We start from the raw sequence: 20491 nt of genomic DNA, 5'->3' as shown, positions 1-20491 counted from the left end.
ATATTCCTTAATATGTATTAATTACTTATGTTACAAGAAATTATAAATCATTTTTGTCGTATTATATATTGTCTTACATAAAAAATAAAAATCATGTATTGGTAAATTGATTACTTTATGTTATATGATTACATTACGTAATTATATATTTATGCGTATAAATTATATACATTCTTGGTTAAAAATACGTCTTTTTTTGTAAAATATAATAAAATAAATATGCAGTGTTTATACATGCAGCGCCGGAAATGTCGATCGTCATTAGATCAAACTACGTACAAATGACGGTTACAATGAGAAGCTGACTTTTTTCAAAATTTACTGTGTATGAAATTAAACTTTAATTATATTATATAATAATTACTTTTATTACTATATTCCTTACATTCTAAGGATTACAGTGGTTAAATAAAATTGACGGATTCTATTATCTCTTAGTTTTATTCTTTTGTTTCCTTTTTAAAATTTTCTGGCAGTGAAATATTATATATTATCTAAAATTACCTCATGCCAGCTCATACATAACTTTTGTCCACACCCTTTATATTACTACACGTGTATAATATTTATATATTGTATATAATAATGTACATATATAAATTGCTATAAAATGTTTCAATATTTGCAAAATTTATTTACTTGTAATTATTCCTTTTAATATTACTTATATACACTTTCTTAAATTACTTGCTATTATCTTAAATTTTTTATTTGATATCTTTAGCCTTATAAATTTGTTGTTTTATATTATATGTAAAACCTGTTTGTATATATCTGACTTTTGAATAAAATTTTAGTGTAGTATTTTTTGTGAATAAAATACTACTGGTTAGAATTTGTGCGAGAAATTTGATTTAAAAAGGCAGGATATGTTTTATCTGTACAATTCAAACAATTTCTAAGAAAATAATTATGACTTGACGCATTTTGTGGGTATAACTTTTCCTCAATACGTTTATTTATTACCACTGCTTCAGCAAGAGGTATTGGTTCTGTATACGTAAATGTCTTTTTTTTGGTATCAGACTTATCATCTAGTTTTTTAATATTAATTGGTCCATTAATAACAGAAACTGCATTACTCACTTCATTGGTAGTTCTTATAACAGGTGTGATGTTACCCATTGAATCTAATCTAGAACTGATTTGGTCACATGAACTTATGCAAACCACTGATACTTTAGTTGGAGTTTTTGGTAATAAATTAGAAGCAATTTTTTGTGTCTTTTTTGTCGTTTGTTTTTGTTTAGAATTCAACTGTTTGGCTTTTGTTAATTTTATTTCGGTTTCAAGAATTGTACTCTGTATCTTATTATTACTAAAAGATGGACTTTCTGGATGATGATGTCTAATATGTCTGTGTAAATTATCTTTCCTTCTAAACACAGTTTCACAGAATTTGCAAGAAAATGGTTTCTCATCTAAAATAAATTTTATACATCATTGTAATATGATATATCATATTTTGTTTAGTATGACATACCTGAATGAACTGTCAAATGACGTCTTAATTCACTTTTAGATAAAAATACTCTACTACAGTGTGCACATGAGAATGGTCTATCTTTTCCATGTATCTTTTTATGACGAATTAACAATGATTTATCTTTGAAGCTTTTATTGCATTGATCACATACATATGGTCTTTCATCTATTAATAAAACAAAGCTGATAAATTTAAGATAACTTAATAGTTGCTCAATGTTTTTTTCTTTGTATAATTACTTACTAGAATGTGTTTTTAGATGACGTTTTAAATTGGTTAACATCCTGAAAGTTTTTTCACATGCTTTACAAGAATATGTGGATGTTCCATTATGTGCATTTAAGTGATTTTTTAAATCATCTTGTTTGGAATATCTTTTATCACATTTAGGACATGTAAATTGTTTTTCCCCTAAAATTAAATTATTAATATTTTAATAAATCTAAATAATGTAAACAAGACGTTTGTATTGTATTATAAAAATTGAATACCATGTGAATACATGTGCCTATTAAGCTTATTTTGCTGAGGAAATGCTTTGTCACAAAGATTACATTTATATGGTTTGTATCCTCTGTGAATTCTTTCATGATATTCAAAATGAGACCTTTTAATGAAACTTCTATCACAAAAAGAACATTGATAAGGTTTAACACCAGTTATACAAGCATCATGATAACATTTTCCTTTCTTGTTTCGAAAAATTTTACTACATATATTGCATTTATACTTTTCTGGTGTCCCTGGTATCACAGTAATATGATTACGATCATGACATTTTATTGATTTACTTTTTAACTTCTCTTTTTTTGAACATTCTGTTTTAACTTCCTGTAGAATTTTTTTAGTATGTATATAAAATATGACGACTTTTAAATATGATATATAGATCATAGAGGACTTACCCCATTAAAAATTTCTGATGTTTTATTGCTAGGTGATTTTACTACTACATTATTACTTAGATGTGGATACACATTTAGAAGTATATTGTTCGATTCTATGTTTGAAATATATAGTTTGTTTGACACGACATTGTTTTTAATCTCTGTTGTAGAAGATTTATGTATCTCTTTTGTTTTATTAAATACATCTTCAGAATATAATTCATAGTTATTTATATAATCGACAGAAATCAATTCAATATTATTTGTTTTGAGTTTGGAATTTTTATTAATAACTAATTCCAAGGGTAATACGTCATTACATATATTACCTTTATCAGAAGTAGAAGCATTATCTAATATCTTTTTCTCTGAAGGAGAGCAATCTAAAGCAAAATATAAACTAATTAAAAAACTGATTATAATGGTTAATATTAAATATGAAATATTATAAATTCCCTACCATAATTCCCGATATTTTGTATACAATGCTCATTTATACAAATTTTGCAACCTTGTTCTTCATATATTAAACACATACGACATTTAATGTGTCCGCAATTATCTTTCACAAGTCTTGTACGTGATGTATTTATTATTTGTCTACAACTTGGACATTCTTTGTTCATCATAAGTATTTTTATTTCCAAACGGAATAGAATATTTTATTTGTTGGTAAATATGATCTTATTAATTATATTAAACTTAATTTTTTTCTTTTATGTATGTACGTTTGTTTGCTTTCTATCGCGTTTCTTAAAATCTAGTGTATCAAATACACATACTAACATCTGATTTATATTGTGCATATAACATTTTTATTTCATTCACATTTTAACAATAAATATAGTTAAAAAGTTCTATAAGAAATACGTGATATATATATATATTTATTTATTTCATATAAATATTTATATTTTAATCTATTTTAAAAATAGGTTAGAGTAGATTATAGGTTCACATTCAAGAAGGCAGTATACATGAAAAAAACATTTTACAAAAATAACAATTTTTAAAAAATAGTAATTTAATATTTTGGAGTATAAATTTAACCTGGGTGCAATTTAATATTAATAAGAGACATTACTTATACACACATATATATTTAATGTAAATATGATAATGATGTAAATCTACTAGTGCTGCCTCAAATAGAGGAATATTTAACCTCACTTTCAATCAAAGTTTTTAATTCGAAGATTTGGCTTTGCTGAATTATTTTTGACATTAAAATAAAAATTTACGTTACATTTATCAACAGTTTCTTTTTACATTAAAGGCATGGGAGATAATCTGCGATTGAAGGTAATGTTTGTCATTCAACACTCTTTTAACATTATTTTGAAGGTTATGACTCAATCATTCAGTGATTTCTTTATTTATTTATATTTGGAACATTTCAGTTTCATGTAGGTAATTTTGTAAATAGTTTAAGTAATATATCAAGTGATTTGAAAAGTTAATAGTACTATGTTAGTGGTCAATTTTTCATTCTTGTTTGATTATATATATAAATATAGAGAAAAATTTTTATGTAGATAATAAAAAAGATAGCTTTGTTTAAATAATCGCTAGTTTAATGTACTTATGTATTTATTTATTAGTATATAAAACAACAATTCTTTGATGAGATATTACAAAATTCACCGTATTTGAGCTATTGTAATCTGGTAAAATTATTATATTATAGCTATTATAGCTAACAAATATGGGGTTAATTGGATACATTCATCAGGACAATTAAAAAGGCATGCTCATCATTAATAAAATTTATGTCAAATTATATTTGGACTGCCCATTACATTAAGTTAAAGTAATTCATTAAAAGATTTTCCAAGCTTTTTGTAAAACAATAAATACAATGAACAAGGAAGGAAGATCTCTATGTTAAATCAAATTTTATAATAATACCTACAGTGTTTGGTTTTAATTTAATTAGAAAAATATTACTAATATGTTAATGAAATTTCCATTAACGAAAAATCAAAGATAAAAATGTTTCGTTGTTGCATTAGTGTCGTTTTACTAATACGAAGGCGATACGGGTCTGGAAGGAAAGCTGCTGGGCTATAGAAGAGATAAAACTTGAACTTACAACATGCAATCTTTTGCATGTAAAGGATCTTTACTGTAACTTCACTTACTGCTTTAATAGATTTGCATTATCCGCTAATGTTAATTTTTTACCATTTCTCTACATTTGTTGTAGGATCCTGATTTTATTGGCAAGAAGAGTTTAGTCGTTTATTATAACATTCATTTATTACAATATATGCCAGTACATGTCAATTTCCATTCTTTCATATTTCATTCTTTTTGATGCCAACTAATTATTTGCATTAGAATTTTCTAAATACGAATATGACAACTAATGGAAATATTGAGAACGCTAGAAACAAGATTCTGGCGGCAAGTGAGAAAAGAAGATAAGTCGAGTAGTACATATATAGTGAAAATTACTGAACTGTTCGGAACTCGGGAACTCTACTTAGCGAAATAGAGACGAGTTTTTTAAGCTCCTTGTATTTTGTCGATAAGGACGCATGTAAAACAGAACGAGTAAAGAAAGGAAAAAGATAAGAAGTAGTCGGCAGAGTTGAAAACATTGATGAGAAAACACTATTGCAACGACGACTATAAAAATAATTTCAAATAATTAAGTAATTACTATGAGGTAATATACAATATTCTAAATTATTTATGATAAAAATGTATTATTTTCATTTCTATAATTACATTTTACCGACTGATATGAATTCTTAATCAGTCGGTATCTTTCTTAGGCTTTTTATCTAAGGCAGGCATATTCCCATTGGGAAACTTTTTCATTTCCAATTCCTATGCATATATTCCCAATTAGTATCTAGATAATTTTTTTTTCTCCTTTTATTGTTACTTTTTACTAGTCTTTAAAAGAAGTAATTTTAAAGCCTGTCTCATTAACACTAAACCTACCGACACTTTGTGTATACCTATTTCTACCGGGTGCGATCAAAATGACCGGTGATTAAAGAAGTAATAGTTCTTATGATTTAATTTAGATAATGGTTAATTTATAACTGAATGTATGTAAAATGATGATCTTTCATAAAATTTCGTCCAAATTTACTTTTGTTTAATTTCAATTATAGACTTAAATAAAATTACACTCTTACTTATATAGAGATATATCTTATTCAACTTCGCTGTATTTTGTACAAATTATCTTATTGTCAAATGTATATTTGCCGCATACATATTTCCCGCATCTTAAACAAATTTTCGTAATTTTGTAATCTTTACAATTTTTTATTCGACAAGTTTTTTGTAGTAATGAATCTGAACTTGTTGATAGTTTTATTGTATAGTTTTTTCCCGCGGTTCTTTATACGAAAGTAATGTATGCACCAGGTTTATAACAATTTTGTGAATTCTCTATAAATCGGCCCCATACTGTAGATACCATTGCAAATTTATTGGTTCGTAAACGTTGGCTTCTTTTGCTCTTCTTATCAAATTGTGTAAACCTCATAATTTCAGCAAAGTCATTTCTGCTCATCGTTTTTGAAAAAAATGCAGGTCTCCAAATTTTATTCCACAAATATGAGACATCTAAATTCTTTGCTTGATATGTACCGCAGGTATACAGCAGAGTAATAAATGCATCTAGTTTTGTTGCATCTAGCTCCCTCTTAGTCCCCAATACTCTAAATGCTTCTTCTTCCTGTCCTTTCATTATATGCCGTTTAGCATAATTAAGCATCCTTAAAAATATTATGAACTGATGTCCTGCCAGGTTTGGGACTTGCATCTATTTTTTTCCAAACTGTCCCATCGGGCCCAGTTTCGATATGTTGGTTCTCTATATCAGTCTCACTCTTTGCTGTCAACGATAATTTCTTTCCTTTTTGTCCTGGAGGTGAACGCTTATTTATAAATAATATTCAACTCTGATTCGGTTGTAAATAACTTTTCATGTGTTTCCATGCTGTTTTCAGTTGCTGAAGTTTTTTATTCATCGCACACTGAACAGTCTTCTTCTATGTCCGTTATTTTTTTTTATAATTTTTTTTGTGAAGTCTTGACATTTTTAGGGTAAATATTTATCACAGAATAACACCATGTACGAAATATAAAATTATTGTCAAATTTGATATGCTTTACTTTTCTTTATATGACACACAAAACTTTACACAAAACGCTTTGAGATGCTTTCTATTTGACTTTTAGAGATAACAAGTTTAGATGTCGACTGATTGAGTAATAAATTGAGATGTATTCTGGTCAAAAGGACGATAGCAAGTAAGAATATGGTCTGTGACGGCGATATTTATACGAAAATATTGAATATTGGCCGTTCTCCACCAACGGTTACTCGAGGATAAAGTTGGGAAAAATCCACTTTTTCTGTGTTTTATCGCAACGAGCAATAACCCTAAGAAACTCCTCGATTTTTAAAATTTTGTAACAATGGACCGTAAGAAATGCTTAATTTTATGGCAGTTCCTTAGGATTATTATGGGCCTGAGTTGATATGTCTTGATAGCTGGTGGTCATCTTGTTCGAGGGATAGATTATGATTTATGAAAAGGTTACGGGCGTAACAGTTGTTATTATTTATTATTACTGATTTTGTTTGTCATCTGACCTTGAGATAGCCTTTTTTTATACTGATTACATTTATGTTAAGAGTAACTAAAATATTTTGTCGGCCAGTCAAATTGACTGCCCGCGGTAGGTAAGGTAGAATACAATTTTTTCTTAGAAAAGAAAAAAGCAAACTAAAAGTAAATACCGAAAAATATATTGTATGCATGTTTTAGGAAAAATCAGAAATTATGAAGCGATATGATAACGTTTAAATATGGTTAAATTTGTAGAAGTTTGGAAACGGTCAATTTGAACGGCGCTGGTAGGTTTAGTGTTAATATTTTTACATCATCAACATAAACTGTCTTAATATAAATTTATAAGGCGTTATAAGTGGTCCAGTTTCTCTTCCGAAATGCCATATTAGAATATCCAAAAATTGAAAAAATTGTTTGTAGATTTAACTTTCTGTTATATTCTTATATTCCGTGATTATTGACGATTATCGAGATTACGTACGTTAGAGCAATAGACTGTAATGATATATTGTAGATAATACTGCTTATAATAGAATAAGATATTTCTTTACGGCTGATGAACAATTTGAACGTATCGCTGAAACCTGGAGTAAAAATCTCTCCAGACAATTACTAAAATTAAATAAGTTTTTATGCAAAAAAAAGTAATTTACACCTTTTCCCAAAATTTCTTCGTGAAATGTTAATTAGTTAACAGTTACAGCAGTTTTTTCCAGTGTAACGCTGTTGAAAAGGAAGAACGTGAAATCGCCGCATACCCAAATCGTCTTGCTGCTCGAGTGCTGCTCCAAACGCCTCGTCGTCAATGTGTTAATGGAAATTTTGTAAAGATATTTGTTAAACTTTCATTTGACTGAAAGATATTGAGGCTAAACATTATATAGTTTAGTGGTTTCCAATTTCTCTTTTATCCTTGCTTGCTGCCCTTTTCTGCATTTATCGTTGTCGACAAAATATGTAGTATTTATTTACTAAGAGCTTGGAAAATCGTGTTTCACGCGTTAGTTGTTTTAATCTAATTTTGAATCTCGAAGGTTATTAGATATGAGATACGTTTTATAACAGCAAAATTTCGTATCTGTGCAATAAATTCTCAGTAAGTGTATAACGAAAAATAAAGAATTGTTTATTTATATTTAGTAGATTATTTGTCTCCTTTAGGTATTACGCACATTTAAAAAACTGCATCGTACGCGGATGGCTACTTTTCAAGGTGATGACCATGCATTACAAGGTACAAATATTTTAACATAGTTATTAAATATTCTTTGAATGCGTAATATTTGGATAAATGTTACTTAGTTACAAGGAATAAGTTAAACGAAGAGTACAAAAAGTACAAAAATGTCACAAACCCAGCTGCTATTGAAGAGGTAAAATTTTGATTTAGAAGTATTATATACGACGGTATAAGCCGATACAAGTCATGGAATCATAAAGGGATTTAAAAAAACAATGGAAATGCTTATTTTCGGGCTACAATACGATATAAATTCGTTAAGTATACGAACAAGTTTGAGGACTAAAGGAGACATTAATCCTCTTTATTCTCTCCACTTAGGAATTTCGTAGGATGTGCTTTGATATTTTGTTATGGATTTGTGTGAGCAGGAAGGTTAAATGTTTAATGTACAATTTTTCTTATAAAGTACAGGATCGTTTACGGTATGAAAAGTTATAGTCTTCTCAACGATTATTACTGCATGCCCCGTCGTTTAGGTTGCCCAATATTCGTTTGTATAGAGAAGGTTATCGCGTTTCAGGCTCATTTTGCCATTTTTTCTAATGTTAATGATTTAATGAATATAATCTCAAACGCAATTATTTTACTCTTTGTTTTCGTCTTATCTTGGCTTGTTGAAGCACCTCTTATATTTTCTACTGTTTAACCATGCAAAGTAAAAGAAAAAAGATATTTAATATAAATGTTAAATGAATATTGTTTTAGCTAAACAAATTTGCGGAAGAAGTAGAACACGAACTACGAACAACAGTAATTCAAGCAGTTGAAACAAAGCCTGGAACTTTTGGTAATATTTTCAAAATATAAATAATTTATATTATTTCTTTCCAACTTAGTTTCATGATGTTCTAGAATTACGCCTTACACCTGATAAATTGATAGATAGTGTACCCTACAAGGATGAGGAATGTCACAGTAGTAATAAAAATGCAGATCTAAGTACATCCACTTCAAAAGATAAACCAAAATAGTAATTGCAAATGTAAAATAAATTCTGATTTTGTAATATGTTAGATAATTAAGTCTAGAATAAAAAGAGAATGTGTTGCTTCATGAAAAAATATGCTGATGTAATTAATTCTTTAATATTGTCCTTGATAATAATTAATGATTATTTTCAACACTTTTTATTTCGAATTTTTTATGAATATTAAATAGCTATTTCCAATATTTTCAAAGACTCATTGCACAAATTATGAATTATTCTAGGAATAAATAAAGTACAATATCTTATTACGTATTTTATAGAACAATTGTATATTAATCATCAGGAGAAAAACAGTAGCCAATTATAACTAATTATTGCAAAATATCTGTAATATTACATTTTTTCTAATAATTGATTTTTTCTTTTAATGATTTCTAAGTGTTTTTTTAGAGCTGTCAAGATGTTTACATTTCGTAACTTATAGCATTCAGTTACCACCTTCGATCTTCATCCTGAAAAGTACAAAAATAATTTGTTAATATTTATTAACAATATTATTACATTAATTATTTTCAACTGAATGACAAACAATTTGCAAATCATCTATATTGAAGGGGTACTTACTTATTTGGAATGTTATCCTTTTATATCGATGGAATGTGTTAATCAGTTCTCACCTATCTTTGTATATTTCTATATGATACAGCATCTCATCCGTATATATGGCCGACATCTATCTCACCCGATATAAGTGGGTTTTGTACTTGTTAAAAAACGATTTTTACAGTTTCTCAACACAAAAAATGATAAAAAGGGAAGATGAGGACAATACTTAGTACATATACAATGTTTTTGGTGCAAACCTAATGAGATATTTATTTTGTAAACTTGATTTGTGAGATTTAATGGATACATAAGTAACAAATAAACGTAGTTTAATACTAACACATGTTCAGGATGGTTACGAATTTGGTCAAGTAAATCTGCTGGTCTTATTTGTTCAGTGCAGATGCGGTGTACAGCAGTAAATAACGGGAATTTTTCTAGCAAATTCTTAGCTTTCAGCATTCCGTGAACTTCATCAGCTGTGGCTGGTCCTTGCAATTTTTGACCACCTAAAAGTTCATCTTCGAGCTGCCTAATAGTCTAATAGGAAACATACGATAATTTTATGAAATATTTAATTCACTTTTTAAGATGAAACGAGGTATAGAAGATGTAGAATAAAAAATATACAAATAAATGAAATGTATACTTTTCCAGTTTTAACATATTGCTCGCAAACTCTGCGATTTCTTCCACCGTAGCAAGTAGTTATCAAATCTGCTACACCACAACTTTCGAAGAACGTTGAAAGTTTCGAGCCACTGTAAAATGTGTCTACGAACTTGACCATTTCCATTAATCCCAATCTAATAACAGCTGCTTTTGTATTATCACCTAGTCCCATACCATCTACGAAACCAGCGGCACATGCCACGATATTCTGAAACGTATATGTAAAGTATACTCGCATAAACTAAACATAAGCGTTACAATATACCAAACACAAATAAGGAAAAGTATTATTTTATTAATATTAGAACTTATATATATAATTGCATACCTTTAAGGCACCACATACTTCAACAGCTTCACAGTCTTCAACAACTACAACTCTGAAATTAGGAGTTTGAATAAGATCCCTTAACACTGGGGCTAAACGTTTATCTCTACAACCTATAAATAATAAAAAGCAATTGTGATTAGTATATAACAATAATATCGAATATTAAATCATATAAGTCGGATAATAATTACCAATAGTTGTTTCACAGAACTTCTCCTCGGCAACTTCGTTAGCTAGATTTGCTCCCATTAAAACGTAACATTGGATTCTTAAATTTTTTTCAATGATTTTAGAAATTAATTCGATATTCGTTCCATCACCTCGATCAAAACCCTTAATAAGTATTAAACATCTTTAATAACGAATAACGATTGAATAAGATACTTGATAAGATCTAATTAGCAATAAATACCTTAATTAATGATACACCAATCGCGGTTGGTTTAATTTTACCGAGCAATGTTGCACACAGTGTTCGTATAAACTGATGAGGTATTACAAAAATAAGAATATCCGCGTCTTTGGCAGCTTCAACGACGTCTGGGACGGCAACCTGGAAATTGCATATCAAATTAATGTGGTGTTTATTAAGTAATTCGTATCATTTCTTAAATAACTCAACACATATCTCCTTATATGTAACATTTAGATGCAATGTAATCATATATCTGGCCGACTAAGAAGACCTTGAGAGTAGCAGTAAATCGTGAACGAAAAAATGACTTTTATCCTAAGACTTTCATATCGCTATTGATTTAGATCGATGGATTTGTTATTTTTGTTCTAAAGCTAGATAAATTTCTAATGAAATCTTTAAAGTAGCTTCTTAAAAGATATAGTTTATAAATTTGAAGCCGCAAAGAATACGAAAAAAAACAAACTTACCGCAAAGTACGAACGATGTAATAAAAATGAGTCATTCTATGTTAAATTATTTTTTCTATTTATTATTAGCACTGCGGAGTCTGCCAATGATGCAATCTGATGTAATTGAAATAAGCACGAAGATACAAAGTTTATCGTTTATTCAGCTCCTATCATTCGTGACGTGATACGTCGTTTTCGAGAAAACAATTTCAAAAACGAATAATTCTTATCGTCCATGCTATCGAGTTTACAATATTTGCTCTTCTTTGGTTTAATCGTAAAAAATCGTTAGTTCTTTTTGCAGCGTAGGATTAATTTTAGAAGCGTATATAAAATAAGATGAGAAAATAATGCTAATAATAATACTAGATATAATACAAATACGGGGTGTACGAAAGAATTGGGGACACACTTTAAGAGCATGTAGTATTCATGAAAGCGGGCAAAACGGTCATGATAAACATGGATCGAAAAACCATTAGTTTCGGTGTTACAAGGTATTTTTGTCAGTAAAATATTACTTCCACATACCTGTAAAGTTTACGGTGTATATTCAATATTTTCCCTGTTCATTTCAACATACACAATTCGTTGAGTTTTCTCACAATTGTTTTTAGTTTATTAATTAATGGCTTTCGAACCAACGTGTCTTAAGATCTTTTTGCTTATTTTCATGTGTACTACAAACATGTGTGTTACTACTTGTTTGTCCCCAATTCTTTTGTGCAGCTTGTATATATATTCATATGCAAGCTTTCGCAAGTGAAGTGGCAAATTACGCTAAAAAATATCGCCAATTCAGCTCCGCTATAGATACGTCTAATCATCATGTTAAGAGATTATATTTCCGCTTTCACTGACAGTGAGATGAGTTTTGTATGATTTTTAATGCTTCGTAATGAGAGAAGTAAAAAATAACCAGCTAGCTGGTGATATGCAAAATGTAATAAAATTTTGGTGATTGAATTCTTCTGAATGGCCATTTAATATATTCTATTTTTTATTGGAGTTACATAAAGTTGCAAACTTATTTCTATGAAATTGTTGATACGCGGGGTCAGTTGATAATGAAACTGGTCTTAACAATTTGCAATTATGTATCGTATTGCATTTTGATATTTGGCGAATATGTTCATTAGGAATCTACTTGCGCGCATATAAAACTGATTATTTATTGTTATCTAAAGATGAAGATGCATTGAATTTTATATGTGTGTATAATCTTCGTTAAACTTATTTTGCATGAACTCGAAAATAATCACATGAATTACATCATTTTTCGATCTAATCAACATCTTTAAGACCGGATAAAATACTTAAAAATTGATTAGCATGACAGTGATCTACTAGATAACTGATAAGTATTTTATGTGCTACCACTTATTCCAGAATCGGATATAATATAGGATATTCGGAATATTTTTAACGTCCAGTGGACGCAACGTACAGTAAGTTCCTTTTTCTTTACTATAGAATAATACTTGTTAATTAGTTAATTAATACCTGTAATTAATACTTGTATTATAGGATAGACGTATTAATGATTTTTATTTGATTTATAGTGAAATACTGAGAGCTATAGATTCCTCACAACTCGTTGACAAGAGACCAGAAATAGCAACCCCTACTAACTGGGTGGTAAGAAAAGCTTTCTTTTTTACATGCTTATTAATTACACAGCTTTGTTAGAAGTTAATATTATTTGTATATTTTCTATTATTTGGATAGCGCTATGGCAGATACAGCATAACGACAATAGCGAATATTTTAATAATAATTAATAATTTACCTAGAATATATTTTGCGGTGACTTTATAAAAATATATTTCACTGTGTATTTACAGTCTGGTGAAAAAGTTATGATACTTCAAAAAAAAAAGTATCAATGACAAGACAAAGTATCAATGCCTTCTGGAAAGGTTTACATCCGCACAACCACAAATTATCGAATGTTTTCAATAATTCATCAATGTATGATTTCGTATTAAACAATGTATTATCTTTTGTACATTTCTTACTCTTGTAATGCTATGTTAAAATTGAAAGTTCGTTGAATGTATTAAATAAAGATATAATTTCTTTGAATTCGTCGCTTTATGATATACTCCTGAATTTTTAATCAAATTATTTGCTGCTACTTATTCTAGAATTGGATATAGATAGGATATCCAGTTTTTTTTTTATTAATAGTAGAACGAATTTGACATTGGTGAAAAGATGAAAGCTATTGTAGCGAGATGTATTAAATGTACCGTTGGATGAAAAATGGGATACGTTCGAAAAATAGACATTAAGAGCTATTCTGAGTCAAATGTTGGGTTAATCATTTTATGAAAAATATACGCGGTTAAATGATGGTTCAATTTTTAGTCCTTCAGCGTACAGCTCCTTCAAATTTGGGTTGTACTGTTTTGGAAGCAAACAAAATAACAAAACAAAATTTTAAATATTTTGTTATTTAAAATGTAGCAACAAGTGATTGAACAAAATTTCCTGCGAATCTTCCAACATAACACATAACACATATTTGTCGATGACTGTTTAAAAGGATTTTATTAAAACAATGTGCATCACATTTGTTGGATGCTACGTTTTTTCTTGTAACAGTCAGATTGTCATGTGTTTACTTAATTTAATTTATCTAATGCGTACCACGTTTCTCAGTGGCGGTAGATTCAGCATCAGTTAGTACGGAGGAAGTAAGTACTTATCGGGCAGTTAGTGGGAGGAGCGATTGTGTTGAATGATAGAAAAGATTCCAATATATCATTAATTTGATAAATTCTATAATAATCTTTATAATCTTAAGATCATCCAGTTTCCGTAATCTCCTATGAAAGATTATGGTGAACGATTTATATATATATTTATAGATATATTTATTAGATTTATAGTTATTACATATATTTATTAAAATCTTTTTTCTAAATCTGTATCTATAGAAAACTTATATGCCAGTGAAATTTAAATAAAATAAAAATACGAACGCATAGATCCAATAACATTAGATTCATAGCTCACGATATACTCGCTAAACGTCTCGCATGACACGGATCTTCATTGCTCGTGTAAGAACGCAATAAGATACAAACCTACTCATATATGATAATTATATACTATATAAACGTACGTTAGCAGATAGTTTGCTATTTCTAGGCATACTCGTTATTCACATCTATATGATAAAGGTAAAGAGATCTTTTATCTTAAATTCTTGATCACTTTAGGAACTCTGTCTAAATCTACAATTTTTATTCGTCGAAAGTTTTATTTTTAACTCTTTAATATGTATTAGCTAAATTCATAATTGACAATCACAATTGGCTCTTATAGGATTTCGTTCTTTCTATATTTACAAAATACCTAAATAAAGTTTTCATAGTAATTCAACTATACTTTCCTATGTCGAAAATATATACAAATAAACTTATAGATCTTTTTTTCAGAAAGTTTCTCCATCGTTCTTAAATTCTAATTTAAGAATAGATTTGACGATCTAATCTTGTGTGAAGCACTATGAAGTAACGTTATTTAAGGATACAAAAGGTAGAAGTCAAATTCTTTTTTCATATTTAACAATTAACGTTAGGGATGTTTAGATCATGGATTCCTGGCTCTTTTTTCACAGATCTTCCTAAGCAATTAGCGAAATGAAAAAATATAAGCAGCAAGATTTTATGCTAGAACAGGTTCCTTTGCATGTAACAATAAGAGTATGTAAGTTAATTGTAAATGAAATTCTTTGATTTTTCACCTACGCATTATTGCCAGTAAGGAGAAGTTGGCATATCCTTAGAAGAAACATGTTTACTAATTGCTATATATTAACGTGGATAACGCGTAGATAACACATCAGTTATACCGATTGCGGCAAAAGAGGGGAGAAGAGCTGTTATGCTTAAATAGCACTGCTAGCGCTTAATTCGTACATTGTACGTGCGTATAGCAATAACACATAAGTACTGACACTACTAAATCGTAACGACAGCTCTTCAGAAATCGTTGTCTAAAGTGAGATCTGTTCTGTACAAAGTTTTAAGAGATTAACCATGAGGCTTAATTCGATATTTCCCAATTTTGAAATTGACTCCACTAAGGGGAAAATTAATTTTTACGATTGGCAAGGAGATTCGTAAGTTGAATTATATTTATTTATTCGTCTTTTGATTTGGTATAGAATTTCTTAGAAATTTGATGAAAGATTTTGTATTTTGTATTAGTTGATTAGATAGCGGAAACTATATAAGCAATAGATTGCTATATAGCAATTTAACTATATAGCAATAGATTGCTACTGTTGTTACACATATCCGGCACGATGTTATACATATTTGTATACTAAACATTAGTCAGTTTAAGCTAAGTATTAAGAAAAAAAAAAAAAAACAATACAAATAGTGAAACGATGAGGAAGGTTACACACAAATCTAGTTTGAAATTGATTTCGTGTACGTTAATATTCCACGAAGTTTGATAGAATAATACGAACAATATTAATAATGAATGTATTTTTTTTAATTTTATGCTTTAGCTGAAGTTTGTTACTTATTTTGGAAATGTTGTTTTCATAATTTTACGTCATTTACAACGGAAAAGCTGCCTCTACCTCTCTTCTCTTTACGTGTGTATACACACATTAAATATTTATAATGAAACATTAATTAATTCGCAATCAAATACCGATAATTCTCAAATACATTATCTTTCATAAATCTTAATTCATAAGATTTACTATTTATTAATAAGAAAAACGGTAATTTGTAAGTAATAGGCGTTCGTAATTATCGTTTTAATAGCCATTATTGTTTTGTGGGTAATATTGTTCTACTGTCACAGAACTGAGCGCGTTACATTTTAAAAATGTAACAATAACATATGATTCATTATCGTGTCCAATTCTATGCTTTGGTTATGTGATATTGAATACGAGTAATCTAATATTGTCTATGAATAATTAAGGTTAATAAACACGAAACTAAAGAGAAAGAAACGGTGAAATTAAAACACTATTTTCAGAGTACATTTTATCTTAAATCATTACGTAATGTTAATACGTAGCTTATCAGACTACATTTTTAAGTATGACAGACATAGAAATTTTTAAATCTTGAAATTGAACGATAAAATTATTATTGTATCAAGTGTAATATGCGTTTATCGCCAGTGTGGTAATATGCACTGTAAAAAACGAATTTCAATGATGTTACAAAGTAAGAGAGAAATGTAATTGATATATAGAATTACAGATTGTGAATATTTATAGAATCTTCTTTCTTATTTTTTTTCTACTCCTAATTATAGATGGGTCGTTCTATTTTCTCATCCTGCTGACTTTACACCGGTTTGCACCACCGAATTGGGTCGTTTAGCAGTGCATCAACCCAGTTTTGAACGCCGAAATACAAAACTGTTGGCTCATTCCGTTGACAAACTACAGGATCATATGGACTGGGTTAATGTTAGTATCAAAGATATTCTTCAATATTTGCCGAGACGATAGATGTTGCGCTTTTTTATTGCAATTACAGTTTGAAGAATATTCTGTATGCTGCAATGTCATTCTCAAAGATTACATATGCACATTATAAATGATTTCGTGTCATGTGTGTGCATAGAATGAATTAGGTGATCTTCTTGTAAACAATGATTATAACATCGTTTGCAATACTAATTCGAACAGTTTTCATGCAAACTTTGTCAATATATATTCGTAGGTAAAAATAAGAATAAAATATTATAAAGTTGATGTTGAAGTACCATTAAAAAGTTCTAATTGAAATACGAGGTACAGAAAGAATAATTACAAACTATTAGTGTTATCATTACATGTTAACACTCTACTTTACATAACTATTTCATTTCGATAAAAGATTGTCAGTCTGCTAAGAAATTGAATTTATTACCTTATAAAGTTCGTATTAATTTTTCTTTACTTTAATGAGCCAACTAGCGCTTTGTATCAGTTCTCATTGCAGGTATTAATATTTGTTTGACATATTTTTTTTGTGTCCTGTGTACATAAAGATGGCGTGCAATCTAACGATTGTATATTTGTACTCGATTTATGCCATTTTATGCGAATATATATTTTTATTTTCTGTAATTTTGTTTATTGTAGGATATTAAATCATATTGCCACGATATTCCTGGAGATTTCCCATACCCAATTCTTGCCGATCATGATCGTAAACTGGCAGTGAAGTTGGATATGCTCGACGAAGACAGCAAAGATGATCCGGAAAAAGCTCTAACTGTTCGTGCTTTGTACATTATAAGCCCCGATCATCGTTTACGTTTATCGATGCATTATCCAATGTCCACTGGACGCAACGTAGAGTAAGTTCTTTTTTTTTTTTTACTATAGAATAATACTTGTTAAGTAGTTAATTAATACCTGTAATTAATACTTGTATTATAGGATAAACGTATTAATGATTTTTATATAATTTATAGTGAAATACTGAGAGTTATAGATTCCTTACAACTTGTCCACAAGAGACCAGAAATAGCAACCCCTGCTAACTGGGTGGTAAGAAAAGCTTTCTTTTTTACATGCTCATTAATTATACAGCTTTATTAGAAGTTAGTATTATTTGTATATTTTCTATTATGTGGATAGCGCGATGGTAGATATAGCGTAACGACAATAGCGAAAATTTTAATAATAATTAATAATTTACCTAAGATATACTTTGTGGTGATTTTATAAAAATATATTTCACTGTGTATTTACAGCCTGGTGAAAAAGTTGTGATACTTCCAACTGTAAAAGATGAAGAACTCGTTGAACTCTTCCCCAAAGGAGTGGACAAAGTATCAATGCCTTCTGGAAAGGTTTACGTTCGCACAACCACAGATTATTGAATGTCTTCAATAATTCATTAATGAATGATTTCGTATTAAATAATGTATTATCTTTTGTACATTTCTCACTTATGTAATGCTATGTTAAAATTGAAAGTTCGTTGAACATATCGAATAAAGATATAATTTTTTTAATTTGTCGCTTTATGATATACTCTTGAATTTTGAACCAAATTTGTGTTATCACAATATAGACAATGAAAAAGAATAAAATTGAATACTAATTTTACAGAAACTATGAATTTTCTTACTTACTTTACTTATTTTTTATCTCTCCTAACATCTCTCTTAATAATTAAATTAGTATAATAGGTATATAATAATCACTTAATTCATGTAAGTATTCCTATTTATCAGATCCCAATTCCTCATAGAACTTTTTATTAAAATTATTTAATGAAAATAATGAAAAATCAATAGAAACATACGATACACTTAACATAAAAATGACAGGAATGATTTGAACGTTAAAAGAAAGAAAAGTTAATAATGTCGATACACTCAGAAAAAAAATATGCACACTTTTAAATGAAATGAAACTTACAATATTTTCTGGCAATTTGTGCCCAGGAAGATATTTCACGTTTTCATGCAACTGATTTATGATGTCAGTCAACTTTTGACTGTTCACTATTTCTTCGTAAACATACATTGTCACGCGTGTTTCAAATATGTTGTTATATTTGACTGCATTGGCACCTACAATTTTTGCAATGGCTGAACCCCTGAAGTACAAAGTAAAAAGAATTATATAAGATAACTAAACTTCCAATTATCTCATAATATGTAGTTTTGTGTAAAATAGATTGTAAGACTGTCATTTATCTCTCTATTTCTCTCTCTCTCTCTCTCTCTCTCTCTCTCTCTCTATATATATATATATATATATATATATCTCTATATATATATAATATAATCTATATATATATATATATACTTAATGAAATCGAGCCTTAAAATTGTATACAAATGTCGATGCAAATATTGATAAAAAGTAAAAAAAAATTGTAGAAAGTAAAAATAAAAAATAAATATAAAAATAATAAGTGAAGATATAGTACAATTTATTATAAATGATATTACATTATACTTTGAGAAACCTTCAATACAAATGTATAAAAAAAAGAAGAGAAAAAAATCTCATACACGTACCAATTGCCGCTTCCTACAATGCATACCCTCTTCTTTCCTTCTGTAGTCATTTTGCAGTTTTTAATGTACAACTGGCTTAGAATTTACAGAACTCACGAGGGTATAGAATACTCTATGCACGGTTAAAGTATCACAAATTTGCTTATTTTCGAACGCCGGTGTACGACTGACTGACTGACTGACTGACTGACCAACTAACTTACAAACTAACTTCAGCCTTCATTGACCTTAGTAACGATCGCAAATTATTTTCTAACGGTTGGCATTCATTGTTCTGGACCAAGGCCAATGTAAACGCAACAGCAGATCGTGGCCAGAATGAATGCTAAAAATAGTGGCAACTTAATAATAATACTTAATATATATCTCGAAAGTTCTAACATTACAAGGCAGTATTTTGAATTTTAAGTTTCAGAATAAAACGAAAAATTCTTATAAAATAACTGCTGCGCGTAATATTAACATTAAATAATAAAGAAACATTTTAATGAAGTTATATTATTTGCATTCGAAAAATATGTGCAAATAAATATTTTGTAGTTTTCCAAAACAATAAAAAAGAAGAAAAGAACGAAGAAGTACCAATTACCAAACTCAATCTCCTTATTATCGGGGCGTTAACAAATTTACATCGTAAGTTTTGTCGCGTTGGATCAAATCATTATGACTACTGTTACGTCGTACAGTAATTATACACCATATTTATATCAAAATCCAAATGATCTTAAAACTGTTTTTTAACCCTTTGTGGTCATATATCTACTCTAATTTTCAGTCAGCAAAGTAAAGAACCATTTTGATGGTATATCATACAATAAATAATAATACATAAACAATAGAACTTTACAAGT

At 28.7% G+C, this 20491-nt stretch overlaps 4 protein-coding genes and 1 long non-coding RNA gene across 5 annotated transcripts; 2 read left to right on the top strand and 3 right to left on the bottom strand.

The window, feature by feature from the left end:
- Positions 1-422: 422 nt before the first annotated feature.
- LOC122570924 (zinc finger protein 610-like) lies at positions 423-3045 on the bottom strand. Its single transcript, XM_043733923.1, has 6 exons — positions 2834-3045; positions 2392-2756; positions 1978-2317; positions 1730-1897; positions 1484-1651; positions 423-1421 (listed from the first exon to the last, which is right to left on the bottom strand). The coding sequence occupies exons 1-6, from the start codon at positions 3000-3002 to the stop codon at positions 823-825; spliced, it is 1809 nt and encodes a 602-aa protein (XP_043589858.1). The 5' UTR covers positions 3003-3045; the 3' UTR covers positions 423-822.
- Positions 3046-3300: 255 nt separating this feature from the next.
- On the top strand, positions 3301-9281 carry LOC122570928 (complex III assembly factor LYRM7). Its single transcript, XM_043733930.1, has 5 exons — positions 3301-3675; positions 8139-8211; positions 8280-8350; positions 8926-9007; positions 9073-9281. Exons 1-5 carry the CDS (start codon positions 3652-3654, stop codon positions 9189-9191), a joined length of 369 nt encoding a protein of 122 aa, XP_043589865.1. The 5' UTR covers positions 3301-3651; the 3' UTR covers positions 9192-9281.
- Positions 9282-9453: 172 nt separating this feature from the next.
- Positions 9454-20455, bottom strand: LOC122570926 (glycerol-3-phosphate dehydrogenase [NAD(+)], cytoplasmic-like). The gene is made up of 8 exons (XM_043733928.1): positions 19641-20455; positions 19033-19213; positions 11170-11310; positions 10949-11090; positions 10755-10867; positions 10404-10634; positions 10095-10294; positions 9454-9660 (listed from the first exon to the last, which is right to left on the bottom strand). Exons 1-8 carry the CDS (start codon positions 19688-19690, stop codon positions 9636-9638), a joined length of 1083 nt encoding a protein of 360 aa, XP_043589863.1. The 5' UTR covers positions 19691-20455; the 3' UTR covers positions 9454-9635.
- On the top strand, positions 15546-18623 carry LOC122570927 (peroxiredoxin-6-like). The gene is made up of 5 exons (XM_043733929.1): positions 15546-15756; positions 16926-17082; positions 17743-17960; positions 18078-18153; positions 18360-18623. The coding sequence occupies exons 1-5, from the start codon at positions 15674-15676 to the stop codon at positions 18486-18488; spliced, it is 663 nt and encodes a 220-aa protein (XP_043589864.1). The 5' UTR covers positions 15546-15673; the 3' UTR covers positions 18489-18623.
- LOC122570929 lies at positions 17984-18444 on the bottom strand. Its single transcript, XR_006317916.1, has 2 exons — positions 18305-18444; positions 17984-18018 (listed from the first exon to the last, which is right to left on the bottom strand). It is a non-coding gene; the product is annotated as an uncharacterized LOC122570929 (long non-coding RNA).
- Positions 20456-20491: the final 36 nt, after the last annotated feature.

This window comes from Bombus pyrosoma, linkage group LG9 (assembly GCF_014825855.1).
Source record: "Bombus pyrosoma isolate SC7728 linkage group LG9, ASM1482585v1, whole genome shotgun sequence".
NCBI lineage: Eukaryota > Metazoa > Arthropoda > Insecta > Hymenoptera > Apidae > Bombus > Bombus pyrosoma.
Note: the sequence above shows the minus strand (reverse complement) of the source record. Positions and strands in the feature narration are given on the sequence as shown.

Coding starts and splice junctions, on each gene's coding strand:
- LOC122570924 (XM_043733923.1), bottom strand. CDS start 3,002: ATGATGAACAAAGAATGTCCAAGTTGTAGACAAATAATAAATACATCA. Junction 2,318..2,391: donor CATCAGAAATTTTTAATGGG/GTAAGTCCTCTA, acceptor AAAATTCTACAG/GAAGTTAAAACAGAATGTTC. Junction 1,898..1,977: donor TAGGCACATGTATTCACATG/GTATTCAATTTT, acceptor ATTTAATTTTAG/GGGAAAAACAATTTACATGT.
- LOC122570927 (XM_043733929.1), top strand. CDS start 15,674: ATGAGGCTTAATTCGATATTTCCCAATTTTGAAATTGACTCCACTAAG. Junction 17,961..18,077: donor TCCACTGGACGCAACGTAGA/GTAAGTTCTTTT, acceptor TATAATTTATAG/TGAAATACTGAGAGTTATAG. Junction 18,154..18,359: donor CAACCCCTGCTAACTGGGTG/GTAAGAAAAGCT, acceptor GTGTATTTACAG/CCTGGTGAAAAAGTTGTGAT.
- LOC122570928 (XM_043733930.1), top strand. CDS start 3,652: ATGGGAGATAATCTGCGATTGAAG. Junction 3,676..8,138: donor GAGATAATCTGCGATTGAAG/GTAATGTTTGTC, acceptor TGTCTCCTTTAG/GTATTACGCACATTTAAAAA. Junction 8,351..8,925: donor ACCCAGCTGCTATTGAAGAG/GTAAAATTTTGA, acceptor ATATTGTTTTAG/CTAAACAAATTTGCGGAAGA.
- LOC122570926 (XM_043733928.1), bottom strand. CDS start 19,690: ATGACTACAGAAGGAAAGAAGAGGGTATGCATTGTAGGAAGCGGCAAT. Junction 11,091..11,169: donor TTGGTGTATCATTAATTAAG/GTATTTATTGCT, acceptor ATACTTATTAAG/GGTTTTGATCGAGGTGATGG. Junction 9,661..10,094: donor CGTAACCATCCTGAACATGT/GTTAGTATTAAA, acceptor TGTACTTTTCAG/GATGAAGATCGAAGGTGGTA.